At 32.1% G+C, this 13,206-nt stretch overlaps 1 protein-coding gene and 1 long non-coding RNA gene across 14 annotated transcripts in view; one reads left to right on the top strand and one right to left on the bottom strand.

The window, feature by feature from the left end:
- The window catches only part of LOC105328925 (uncharacterized), a 76,298-nt gene that overhangs the window by 31,983 nt on the left and 31,109 nt on the right, over positions 1-13,206 (top strand). Inside the window, exon 6 of one of the 4 annotated variants that reach the window (XR_010708568.1) lies at positions 8,476-8,560. The exons of the other annotated variants lie outside the window; for them this stretch is intronic. This is a non-coding gene — a long non-coding RNA (uncharacterized lncRNA). The remainder of the gene's footprint in view (positions 1-8,475; positions 8,561-13,206) is intronic. 4 annotated transcript variants of the gene reach the window in all.
- The window catches only part of LOC105328926 (vitamin D3 receptor), a 94,512-nt gene that overhangs the window by 53,784 nt on the left and 27,522 nt on the right, over positions 1-13,206 (bottom strand). For 4 of the 10 annotated variants that reach the window (XM_034471591.2, XM_034471592.2, XM_066069236.1 and 1 more), the window contains 2 exons: positions 8,528-8,568; positions 2,019-2,060 (listed from right to left, as the gene is read on the bottom strand). In XM_034471591.2, the coding sequence (XP_034327482.2) occupies positions 2,019-2,060; positions 8,528-8,568 (83 nt within the window). Of the gene's footprint in view, positions 1-2,018; positions 2,061-5,883; positions 6,004-8,527; positions 8,569-13,206 lie in introns of those variants that run through there. The other 6 variants (XM_034471595.2, XM_034471593.2, XM_034471600.2 and 3 more) reach the window with 3 other exon arrangements.

Raw genomic sequence — 13,206 nt, 5'->3', positions numbered from 1 at the left:
GTGCAGCATTTGTGGTATCTCAATATAAGAGAAGTATTCTCAAATCGAACAGCATGATCAACAAGCAATAACAGCCTAGCAAACTGAGGAGGAGTCTCCATGTTTTAAAAGAGCGGGTACATGTATCATAAATTGTACAAAGACTTTTAAAAACTCTACAACCAGAACCATATATATTAAGAAATACTATGAGGGAGTGATAAATAAGAATTGATCTGCAATGAAATTACTGGTATTCATTAACAGACACTCCTATCTGTACCGTAATCATGGAATTACATGAAACAAAAAAATCTACAAAGCATGGCCATTATTACGGAGTCTTTTCACAAGGAATTTAAATTTTTAAAATATAAATGAATGGTGCAAAGTACACTTGTTCGACACTGAAGTTCATTGTTTAAAATAATGAATGTTCCAACTCTAGGTGGTTTGTTTTAAATCAAGAGAAAAAGAAACACACAATAACCCCCACACATTTAGCTAATTAATAAACATGAGATTTATGGAAGCCTATTCGTCATATGTCAGCTTGGAATACTTTAAAGTTTCATAACAAATGTACAGCATATATATCATATTGAAGCAAACAATTCATGAGGCAAAAAGAAATGGAGGGAGTTAAAGCACATTTAAAATTAATTATCATATGGAATGAAACAACAAAATCTAGTTAGAGGTGACTCTCGACCTATATGAAGTTTAGCAATTCTAACATGTATAAGATATCAATATTTTTTGCAATACACAATACCAGTAGTTGTCTAAAACTAACAATAATACATTTATATTATCAAATATCATTCTTGCAGAAAGGTATCAATGAAGACATTCAATGATTCCAAATGAAACTCATGTAAAATAGAAGTCCTTATCAGTTCAGAAACTGCTCTCTCTCTCTCTCTCTCTCTCTCTCTCTCTCTCTCTCTCTCTCTCTCTCTCTCTCTACTGCTCTTTCTATCTCCCTCTCTCTCTCTCATTCATGCTTTTTATTTGTAAATACTTTATATTTTGCAATTAATAAATGATTAACTTTTTCACACTTTTTATTTTTTATCATGGTATATTGTATTTAGTTAAAAATTACACCATAACACCACAAGATACGTTCACCATTGACTGATTAAAAAATATTGGATGACTTGAAGATTAATTTCATTCAATCCTTACTTCAATGTATTAGTAAATATGTACTAATACAGCAATATTGGCCGCCACCTTCAAACAAACAAATCCAGCCCCAAAATCTTCTATATGATCACCTGTTGATATGCCATTTGTAAATCTTTCATGATTCAATTTTCATTTCAATTGTCATCAATGGAAAGTCAGTCAGATAAAAAAAGTACATCATTTAATATGAATGACTAAATTTAAAAATAAACTTTCCAGGTCAAAGGTTTGTAATTTATTTCAAAGTTCAAAAGCATAATGAATTTCACCAATATAACTTAACAGCAGAGTTCCATGTAACATTTTGAACCATCAGAATTACCACACGCTGATCAATTTTTTCCCTCTTAAATTCTCTCATCACATATCTCAGGATGCACTCCCAACCTTCGATCAGCGATTACATCCTGGTATATTCCTAAATAAGAGACAGGTTGTTGTTTGGTGCCAGGAAGTACCATTTGTGGATTCCTGATTAGACATTTGACAGTTTGATTGTCAAGACCCAATCACGTGACACCAGGGAATTCTAGAGATTCATTCTGTCTTTTGCCTATCCTCTACAGCAGTTCTTAGATATCCAAGATCTCATATCTATCAAAACTCTCATGTTCTATCAATTTTTTTACACAAAATCCTGCAAACTTTTCAAATAAATCAACCAAACAGAACAAAAACCACCACCTGAATGCAACTCTTCACCAAAAGACCAAGGAGAAAAGATGCAGGGGCGGGTGAGGGAGAGAAGAGAAGAAGAGTTCAATTCAGAACTAGATGACAGCATGCATGTGTAAGAGCAATGTAATACCTTTTCCCATTTTCTATCCTTGATTGAAGAATCTTACCTCATTGCATGGAGAAGCATAGTCCATAAACCCTCTTAAAAACTGAAATTTAAAATTCTTATGTTCAATCTTTAAAAAAAATCAAAATCACTTTCCTCTGCTTCTTCAATACATATATCATCAAGTTGCAGCAAGCATGTTTGTTTTGCCCTTAAGTCCAGAATTCCTAGGTATAAAAACACTGAATATCTTTATCTGCAGTTTCTTTAAATAATGAGAACCACATTTATTTTCTTCTCTCTCTCATATTGTAACCCTATCTAACAAAGCTTTATTTCTAAATGAACTTCAGGGTCTTCCAAAAAAAAAAAAAACGAATTTCCCACTACTACATAGGAAAATGTTTGCTCATTCTTGTTACACTCAAGTTTCGCTTAGCTATAGTGCAAAAAGATCGGCCTCATGAAATCACCTTGTCAAGTATCTCTAAACCTGAAACAGCCCAAGACAAACAGATTCAACAGTCGTTCAACCTCAGTGGTCTGTTGTCATTCGTGCTGTCTTGTACTTTTCAAACAATAGACCTTGCCAAGACACTTTTCTCGCAGTGACAAATTTGCAATGGGGTGTTCAAAGGAGAAGGGGGAACCAAATTTTGAGATAATAATCTTTTAAGTTTTTTTTAGTCAGACAGACACACAGGCATAAACAGTTAACACAATCCAATTCAAAGCTGGTATCTTGTCTCCTTTGTATACAGGAATAAATTCTGGTAATGGTTATACAAGACTTTTAAAAATTGCATTAATATATTTTTTCTAACTGCATGGTCTCTAATTGCTGTCTATTACCCAAATTTTTTTATTAAAAATGTGACCTTCAAGTTGATTTAACAAAAATGACGCTTCTTAAATTACAAGATTTGGATGATTTAAATGATTATCATAACATAGAATAGTGTTAATGATAATAATGTGCAAACGTAATTGAACCTGAAGAACTTCTCCTAAGATTTCTTGATGACAGAATATGGTTAAGAAATCTCGTAGAAGAAGATTTTGTTGAATGTGTTGAACATGAGGACATTAAATGTGCGTGTTCAAAGTTCACTGTGGAAATTTCTGCCATATCCTTGAAATATAATTGGGAATTGATCATTTATAAATTTCCACTACATGCCTTAGTATCATGACTCTCTTTGTACAGACAGCCAATTTTCTTGTCATATTATACATATTAATTAAAAGCCACATAAATTAATGATAACCAATGGACAGAGTTTTGTGGCCCACACCACATAAGACGGAGCAATTAGAAAAACAAGGCGGCTGGTAGTTGAATTAAACAAACCTTATTTCTCACACAAAGTACAGACAACCTTCTGAATTCTGGCCAATTGGGGTTTTTGGCAATTTTGATGAAATACAGCATGGAATCTGATTATGAATTATCTTTCAACTCAGTCAAGAACTAATTTGTTGTGATATAACTTATGTTTCTTGGTTCACTTTTAAGAGAGGTTTTTTTCGTATTATTTTAATCATTTTTACAATTCATTCTTTTATTCAAATGTGTTTTCTCTACAATATCTAAACATTATATACATTTCAATGGCTGGGTACAGTAAAGTGCAGATTCTAACTCCAACTTTCCATCTTATCATCAGAATTTGAGTAAAACGCCAATAAATGTTCAAATAAACTTCTGATAGTGTATTAATAGCACAAATCTGTATCAATCATTCTAGTCATGGTATATAAACTTGTCCAAAGAAATGCATTTGGCATTTTTACATTCATTTTCTCAAAATGACCAAGAAGCATATTGTACTCTTAGTCTTACCCAAATTTCATGCAAATGAAGACTAGCAATTAAGAGCTCACTTATGATTCTACAATTTCCAAAAAAGTATTAATTGAAGGATACTGGTATAGAAAATGGGAGTTATCAAACTAAAAATTCATTTGATATCTGTATTTTTTAAACTTCCCACACCATTAGAAATCTACACATATTTGCAAAATTGATAAGACCCCATCCAAACTTGCCTGTAGGCAACATGACCTACAAAAGAGACTTTACATTGAAATTATGTTGAGCCATGACCAAAAAATCTATATTAATTTGGACAGATACGGAGAACAAACTCTTTTATTGTGGACCATTCCCAACCTGATTACAGCATCAGTATTCCACATCCATCTGATACTAAATATTGCATCCTGTTTCTATAATCATGAAAATGCCTCTTGGAGATTCCTATATTGTTCAATATGGTCTATACCATTAGATTCTACCACCCACATATATTGTCAACTCAGAATAGAACAATCACGTTCATTTAGGCTAGCACTTCTTAAAATTGGTCATGCAAGAAATAAAACAAAAACAAAATTAAGCTGTCATCTGTAAAAAGTCTCAATTCATTATGGAAAATTCTCTTCTTAGGGATACAACTTTAAAACAAACTACAATACACATAACTAATAACATATACTTGGGCAATATCTCTCAGAAAAATCTGAAGCTAGACCCCTCCTAGATTGACCATCCATCCATTTTTTTTTTTCCATTTTTTTTTTGGGGGGGGGGGGGCTATTAAGGATTCAAAAAGAACTGGAGCCAAAAATTCTGCACACATTTTCTACCTTGGTGTATATGCCAAGTTTGAAATTTTGTGCAGAATGTCAAGGGCTGAAACTTGAGGTGCACGTGGGTCCATTTAAGGATCCAGAGAGATTGTAATCTGTTAGTGTGTCTATACTATTAACTCAGTTTACATCATATATCAACCAAGGTTACATTATAGACCCAAACCGCATTGATTCGCATATGGATCATACCCAGCTAAATCACTGACACCCCATTATCTCATTGGCTAAAATCTATGACATCAGAAAAAGGTCACACAAGGTCATGAAACAATCTGGAAAAAATAACTCATTCTTGACATTCCATGTACCACAATTATCATAATTTGCATAAATTAATTCTTCATCCCCATCGGATTTCTGCTTTGCATAGATGATTCCTGATAAAGGCTTCTTATGCAGTTCTGTACGGATCATATGGCAACATTAAACTATTTTTATCAGTCTTATTTTTTTTCTTTTTTCAGCAAGTCTTGTTTTTAGGGTTTGGATAGATTTACTCTTTGAATTAACCAAACAAAATACAGCAGCTAGGTCAACCAGTAACACAAAAATGACGAAATTAACTGCGACATTACAAAGCACCAGTGATCCACATTTATTCATAAAAAACAAAATTCCTGATAAACATCTTAAGGATGCAATATCTACACTTGCGTCAAAGAAGAGGACAAACAGTGATCGAACATCAAAATCTGTCAATTCATCAGGAAACAGATTTCTTGTCAGAGCAATGAAGATTTAATTTATGTAACAAATTTAATTGATTCAACAACAAAAAGTCCAGACACTGCATGAAATTAAAATAAAAATTCATTACAGTGTATGTCTTGTTCTAAATTTAGACTCTTTACCTATCTGCAGTATTCTAAACACATCTTCTTTTTCTTTCCTCATTAAAACTTTCTTATAAAAAAAAACTTCATAAATCAGAAGGTTACAAACATTTAATTAATAAATCAACCAATAGACCTTCATTTTCATTCACAAACCTGTAATTTAAAAAAATAGTCAATTGTGCATGAATATTCTAATCTCCATTTCCATTCGAAAGACACTTGTATATGATAGCTTTGCCTGTCTACTAAACAATAAGGTTTTCTCCCTTTTTCTAGTATGTATGAGAAATCATTGATGTATACAGAATATGTATGGATATACTGCAACCACACTCCCTACGAAATCCCATCAATCACCACATGCAAATCAGTGAAGAAGAAAGCTGGTTAAATGGGCGAGTTATAATTCACAGATCTGTATCACAGAAAACCTACCTGCAGGCGTGAATTTCTCACTGACAGGGAACTTACTAGTCCACAAAGCCCTTCATACACACACCATATTGTCTAGCAAATACACATGTAAACAGAAAGAGGAAATGGAACAGATCGTGTGCCATGAACTTTCACCCCTGTATCTAGGTCAATGGGAGCTTCATTTTCATTCCACGTGAAAACTTTTGTATTTTATACTTGATTTTTCTTTTATTTCCTATTTTCATTCTTAAAATATAGCAATTGCCTATGGAGAAATAAAAGATAAATGCCTTATGGGATAAATTGATTTTTTCTGCAACCAAAAAAACTTTAATTACATCATGTTATTTCCAGAGATACATGCAAAGCTGTCATTTTTTATTTATTATATCACACTTAATTGCAGAGAACACTAAATTAGAATATAGAAGAGAGTCGGAAATAAATGGGATATCCTCAATTAAACCCTGTTTTAAAGAAATTAATAACATAAGTTTTGTAATGAAAGAAAGCTGACATTATAGCTCGGGTTCACATAAATCTGTGCTATCTATAAACACCAAGTTACAATGATTTCTATAACAGGTGACTGGTGTATGATTTATTGGGGGTGCTCTTAATTCACAGCTAAAGTTGTCCTTCAATAGGTCCACCACAACAAGAGTATATACTAAGGGAACTTACTACGTGTAACAACGAAGTCAACAGCCTGATTGATCAACTTCTCACGCAGAAAACAATTGTCTTCATATTTCATTTCTAATTTAACAAATTATATGACCAATGAGTACTAGATTGGAGAAGCACAACTATATTTGTAGTCTTGTGTTTCTTGTACAATAAAAATTAGGTATCAATTAACGGCAAATGAATATATATGTACATGCAGTCAAACTATAACATGTGATTGAGATATTACAGAAGTTGTTCCCCTTGAATTGATATCAATCTCCCAGAAAAATCCACCTAATTTTAACGAACTCTTCAAATAATTTTTCTAAAAATAATATTTTTATATCCTGCTAACCTAAAGAGTTTTTTCTGAGAAAGGAAAACTTTGCACTAATGACTAAATTTCTAGCAAGAAATGCTAATGGTAATCACATTTTTTTTTACATTTTGAAAAAATAGAATTCTTTTAAAACATTTACCTAATAAATCAACATTCCAAAAATTTAAATATTTCAATATTTTACAGGTAGCATAGTGTCTGCACATGGCCACATCACCATTATTTAATAAGTACAAAGACAAACATGATATCTTTTTTTAAAAGCATAAATTTGAGGTAAATCCCCAGATGTCAATTATCACCACTTCTCTCATTTTAATTAAAGGAGGCGAATATCACTTGAAATTGTAATTTTAAAAAATTATTTACATTTTGAAAAGTAGGATGAAAGTTTTGTTGTCAATTTTTTCAATTTGGAATGCAAGAAAATGTTGCATAATTATTATAAAAAAAAGAAAACAATATTTTAATCACGTACATTATAGGTCTTAATGGATTCTTTTTAATACATTAATTTAAATCAAAAGTAGTAATTAAGTGTTAAACCACAATAGCGAAAAAGTAAACTTTTTGCTTAAAGAAAATTGAAAAGTGAAGAAAAAATATATGAAGACAACAGATTATCTTGAGGCTAGAGCTAGACAACCTTCCCATGCGGAAAAGCTCTTTGTTCTGGGGGGTAAGTTTCTATCAGAACCCTGGTATCTTTTCACCGTTTCACCTGACAGGTGAAATTGTTTGTACACATGTAACAAGGCAAAATAGACGACTGCAACCTGTAGAAAACATTCACAATTCCCACTCCACATCGGGATAAGGTTACTTCGCTGGCCCCAACAGACCTGGCTATCACACTTTGAGCCAGGAGCTTGCTATGCCATTACACCTTTCTTTTCTTAGACTATAATTACCAGTTCACTTTTCTCTTTTTTTTGTATTTCACAGATTCTGCACTACTATTCTTAATCTTTCATTATTTCTTACTATTCTACTTTCATAATTCTTAGAATTTACTCAATTCAAAGTGGCAAAATAATGTACAAGTATAATATAATATACTTAAAATGTAAGTGGGAAATAAAACACTTTCATCTTCAAAATAAAAAAAAAAATCATAATATCTAGGGCAAAATTGTTTTCCTGGTTTAAATATCAATACATGTACACAAACAAAAGTTCATTTCCGCATTTAAGAACACTTGAAATTAACACAGCATTATAAACAGCCAAGCTTAGTTTGATTCCTGGTAAAATGTGATATCTGGGATGTTTTTCTTAATTTTTTGTTAGAATTTACTCAATGCAATTTGGATATAAGGCTAATAAATACAAAATCAAAAGAGAGTTATTAGAAAGTTTGCAATGTACAGAGATATGAATCCTTTTGTACAATTTAGTTCATAGTTATGTGAAACATATTGTAAATGAAAATGCCTTTTTAATCTCTACCTCTTTTCTTGAAATAATCCATATTCGTATTATACATGGAAATCATCTGTTATTGAAATTATATTCAACATCAGCATCATTCAATCATTACAAAAACAAATTGATGATTTACCTCGTTTTCACTGAACTATTTTTATTTCAATAATTAGTAAAGCCCTGTAAACAACAGTAAATTTCCAACATAAAAGAAAAGATACTCACAACTCCATCAAGGTCAAGGGCAGCAGCTTCAAGGTCAGCATCTAAAAATAAAAATAAATCTTATCTCAAATTTCATTCACTGTTCATAACTTTTTTTTTCAGTGTTTTCACAAACTGCTGAAATTCTGCTATTAACATTGCAAAACATACATGCATCGATGATTCCTCATGCATGCTGAATTACTAACATCCTTAAAATCTGAATTTTTCCAAGAAAATTGATTCCGTGAAATCTTCCTTATATCAATTCTAAATGTAACAATAGAGCACACTTTCTGTGGAACAATACTGATCCCTGCACTGGATGCCTGCACACAGGCTGCTGGGATTGACAGGTATGAACAGTGTCTGATCCATGCCAGTTAATGAATGGCTACAGGTTGATGTCAATGGGGCAAGGTCAAAGGTCAGAGGACTCACTGACCAGGGAGTAACCAGACCTGAGGGAGATTTGCCAATTATGAGAGAGAGAGAAAGAGAGAGAGAGATGGATGGATGGATGGTTGGATTAAGGTTTGATTAAACAAATTAACTCTGTTTTCATACCTGCATTACCTGAATACATATTTCGCCTATCTCCCTTATATTGTTATTTAAGAAGACTGGGATTTGATCCTATACTGTGGGTAGCAAAGTGTCTGTTATTTTAATAAACACCTGCTATCTATATATTGTGAAATACAAACACTTGTCTTATTTCATTAGTCTGTTGTTTCTTAATTTTACTGTCTTCATGACGGCCTATCCTAGGAAATCACCATCTGGCATTTGTACAAACAATAAATTAACAAGCATATTACTTCATCTCACAATTACTGGGTAGTACAGATGCTCAAACCGCATTCATGATACAGCAAAGGATTACATGACCTGTATTTCACTTCTGCTTTAGTCACAAGACTAAATATCCATGAGGTCCACAAGAATTCCTCTGCATTCAGATTTCAGAGTATCTTGGTGAGGATTTCTTACATTTTCAGTAACAAAAAAACAAGACGTCCTTAGTCACATCACTTAACCAGCTAACCTTGACCCTTTAAACAGTCTGACTGCAAAGTCTAACATGGTGTCTGTAGGTCTAATTATGGGTGTTCAAATGTCTTAAATGTGTCTGTCCAAATGTCTAATGAGGGTGTCCAAATGTCTAATATGGGTGTTTAAATGTCATATATGTGTGTCTGATTTGTTTCGAGGAGACGTCAAGATGTGTGGATGTCTGAAAAATTAATGTCTGTTAATTGAGCATTTTTCTTTAATACTTTCAGTGTGAAATCATTTCAATGGGAAAAATTCTTACTGAATGCCAGTTTCCATAGGTTTGAATAATGAACAAACACTGCTTTTGATAATTTGTTGAGGATGTAAAATTGTGGGTGTGAGGTACCCAGGAAATCCACACAAAAATTAAGCCAACATTTATCGCAACTTTAATCCTAATGATTTCACAGTTACTCATGGTAGGTGTCTGAATGTCTTTATTGATGGTATTTTGATGTCTGATGAAAATAAAAGTGATTATGTTTACATGAAGGTGCTCAAAGTTTATCTTAAGATGTTACTATTACTTCAAAGAAATATAATTTTGTTGTTTTGTTTTTATGAATAATGAAAAAGATTGCATGAATATCAAGTTAGGGCATCTTGATTTCGAACAGTGTGTCTAATTTCATACAGGGGGTGTCTATTGTCTACTTTGGTTTTAATGTGTAATGGATATGTAATGGATGTCTATTACCAGTGTCAAAATTTTTGAAAAGGTTGCAGGAAAGACTAACGAAGGCGTCTGAATTTCTGAATGTCTTATGAATGTGGGTGGTGTGTCTTTGTGCTAGCTCAGGGAATATAGCAGATCACTAGGGACCTCATTTACATCTAGAGCAATTGAATTAAAGAGAGTCTATTTTGCTTTTCTCCCTGTCCGATCAGGTAATACAGAATCATTATTATTGGGACAGTTATAATCTGCTAATTTTTTCCCTGCAAGGCACAGTTTTTACTTGAAAAAACCAAAAACAGAAATTGTGGTGATATGAAAAATTATATCATCTGTCAATGTCTCATTAATTTCTTCTTTAGTTCTTCAAGAATACATTGACGCACTGTTACGTCTTAAAAATGCAAATCAGGATATTTTTTTTAAAACTACAGTATGCCTTAATGAATAATATATAAAAATACAAGGTTCACAATATAGCTATGTCATGGAAAGTAAAAATAAACTTGTTTTTCTTAAAGCTGTTTACCTTGTTTGCTGTTTTTGATGTTCTAGTACTAAGTTTTAAGCTTATAATTACATTCTTGACTTTTCAGAATTAACATTTATACTAAATGCCCCATTCAATTTTTTGTTTTGTTTTTCTCCAAAAGTCAAGGTCTACCAAACAAGCTCTGTGTACAAACGTAAAAAAGAAGTGTATTTTCTTAGCTTATATATGAGTTAAATGAGAGACTTGGAATCACATTAAAGCAAATTAAAGTTAGAGCAAGCAAGGCTAGTTCAATGCTTAAACATGTCCCATTGTTGGAATTCTTATCTACACACCCTTCTGGAAATGAAGGTTATGCCTGTTCACATTTCAATAGTGCATGAATATTCCCTTTCCCCATCCTAACCCCCCAAAAAATTAAATTAAAAACTGCCATATATTGAAAACTGTACCAATATTATTTTACATAGTTGCATTTTTTGGGCAAATAAGTAAAATCAGAAAATAACTCTTATATCAAACTGAATAAAAAATCATTTAAATTCTATTCTTTCTTTAAACTTATTTACAAAGAGATTATCTTTTTATAAAGGGCCAGTGCAATATGAAATGTTCAAAATAATTGGTACAATGTATAAGGATATTTTGACCAAAAAACTCCAATGGAGCCTATACCACCCCCAACCCCCCTTTACTTTACTTGAGGTCAGACTGTAGGCCAATGTTGCAGACCTATAACTTCAACATAGAAGTTATAGTTTGATCTGTTAACAATTTGGATATTTTTTTTATTGGAATAAAAACTTATTGTATTTTTCAAAAAATACAAGCAAATATCAAACTTTGTGTCCATCATTGGAATGCAAACATATTTGACCTTTGACCTCTTCAAATGACTTGAAACATGACCATTACAGTCTACCATTTTGGATATCTTTTTATTTTACTGAAATAAAATCATATTGTATTTCTCAAAAAATACAAGCAAAAATCAAACTCTGTGTCCATCATTTGAAGGCAAACATATTTGACCTTTGACCTCTTCAAATGATTTCACTCTTGATCTTTTCAGTCTACCACTTCTTACCCTAGTTGACCTTTCAGTCAATCAAATCCATCTGAAGTCTCTATTATGTATGATGCTACATGTAAATATATTATTAAATGGTAAATATTAAGACAAGGAGATAGCTACCAAGTAGTTTGTCCCTTCATTGGATGACACACAAACAAACCCTTACCTTAATCAAAGTACTGAAGAACTGACGGGAGTTGATTTTGTCAATGTTTATTTATTTTAAAATCAATGATATGTTATTTTGCATTACAAGTACATGTAGTTTCTAATTTGTATTTGAATTACGCACATTTTTATAATATGAATTTTTGGACTTTTTCGACAAGATTGTCGAGAAACCCCCATATGAATCATATATTAAATAATATTTAAAGATAAAATTAATTCAATCAAACTATGTATCAGTAATAGAAATATTTCTTGAAAATTCTATGGATCCAAGCAATATTAAAAAAAGGTCCAAACACTGTTTCACTTTCGGTTTGTCCGAGTAACTGCACAGGAGAGTTGATTAAAATCAACTCCCAAAAATATATAGTTCTAATAATAATGTATCAAATCTAACCCCATTTATCATTTAGTACAACATCATAATCTACTTCAAATAGAAAACCCTGAAGTCACAACTGGAAATTGTCAACATTTGTAATTATGTCATCATTATTTCTGAGTTTTTCCAGCCTGAATCCACAAACATAATGACATTCATAACAAAAGAAGCATGTATCTGCTTCTATGACAATTTTTTTTTTTTTGGTATGAAAAAATTTATTTCAAAGGAAGAAAAATTCCGGTTTTACTGATGTATGATTTTTTTGGTATGTAAATGGTACAACTAGTCCATACATGTAACTCTAGATCAATACAGCTCTAGACATCTTTTTTTTCATTCCCAAACACATCTGTGTCCCTCTCATATATAGTGATTTTTATAAAACCCCACAGCCTATCATCAAAGAGAACAGCCTCGTCTAATATTATACCACAGGTCTCTTTTTGTATTTTCTTTATCCTGCGATACACAGGTGCTGGTGCTTCTGCAACTTATAGACAGCACATTTCAAACCTCTGACTGACACTGACAAATGCCAGACTTAATGACTTATCTTTCTGTGCAAACCAGGAAAATCGGTCACTCTTGACAAAGAAGAAAGCATTGTTTCCTCTAAGCAACATAAATAATACTTCTGAAATGAGGAGAGATACTCAAGATGACAGGAGAACAATACTTTTAAAAACTATTCACTAATTAACAAGTTTATCTCTCAGGAATTCATAAATCCCCCGACCTTGATCTACCTACACTGGGATCGTCATTTCACACATAATTTCACTTTCTATAAAATATTTTCACTAGTCAAAATGTCTCACCAATTCAAATTATAATCATGTCC

Source organism: Magallana gigas, chromosome 8 (genome assembly GCF_963853765.1).
Source record: "Magallana gigas chromosome 8, xbMagGiga1.1, whole genome shotgun sequence".
Taxonomy (NCBI): domain Eukaryota; kingdom Metazoa; phylum Mollusca; class Bivalvia; order Ostreida; family Ostreidae; genus Magallana; species Magallana gigas.
This window is presented reverse-complemented; position numbering and strand designations above follow the sequence as displayed.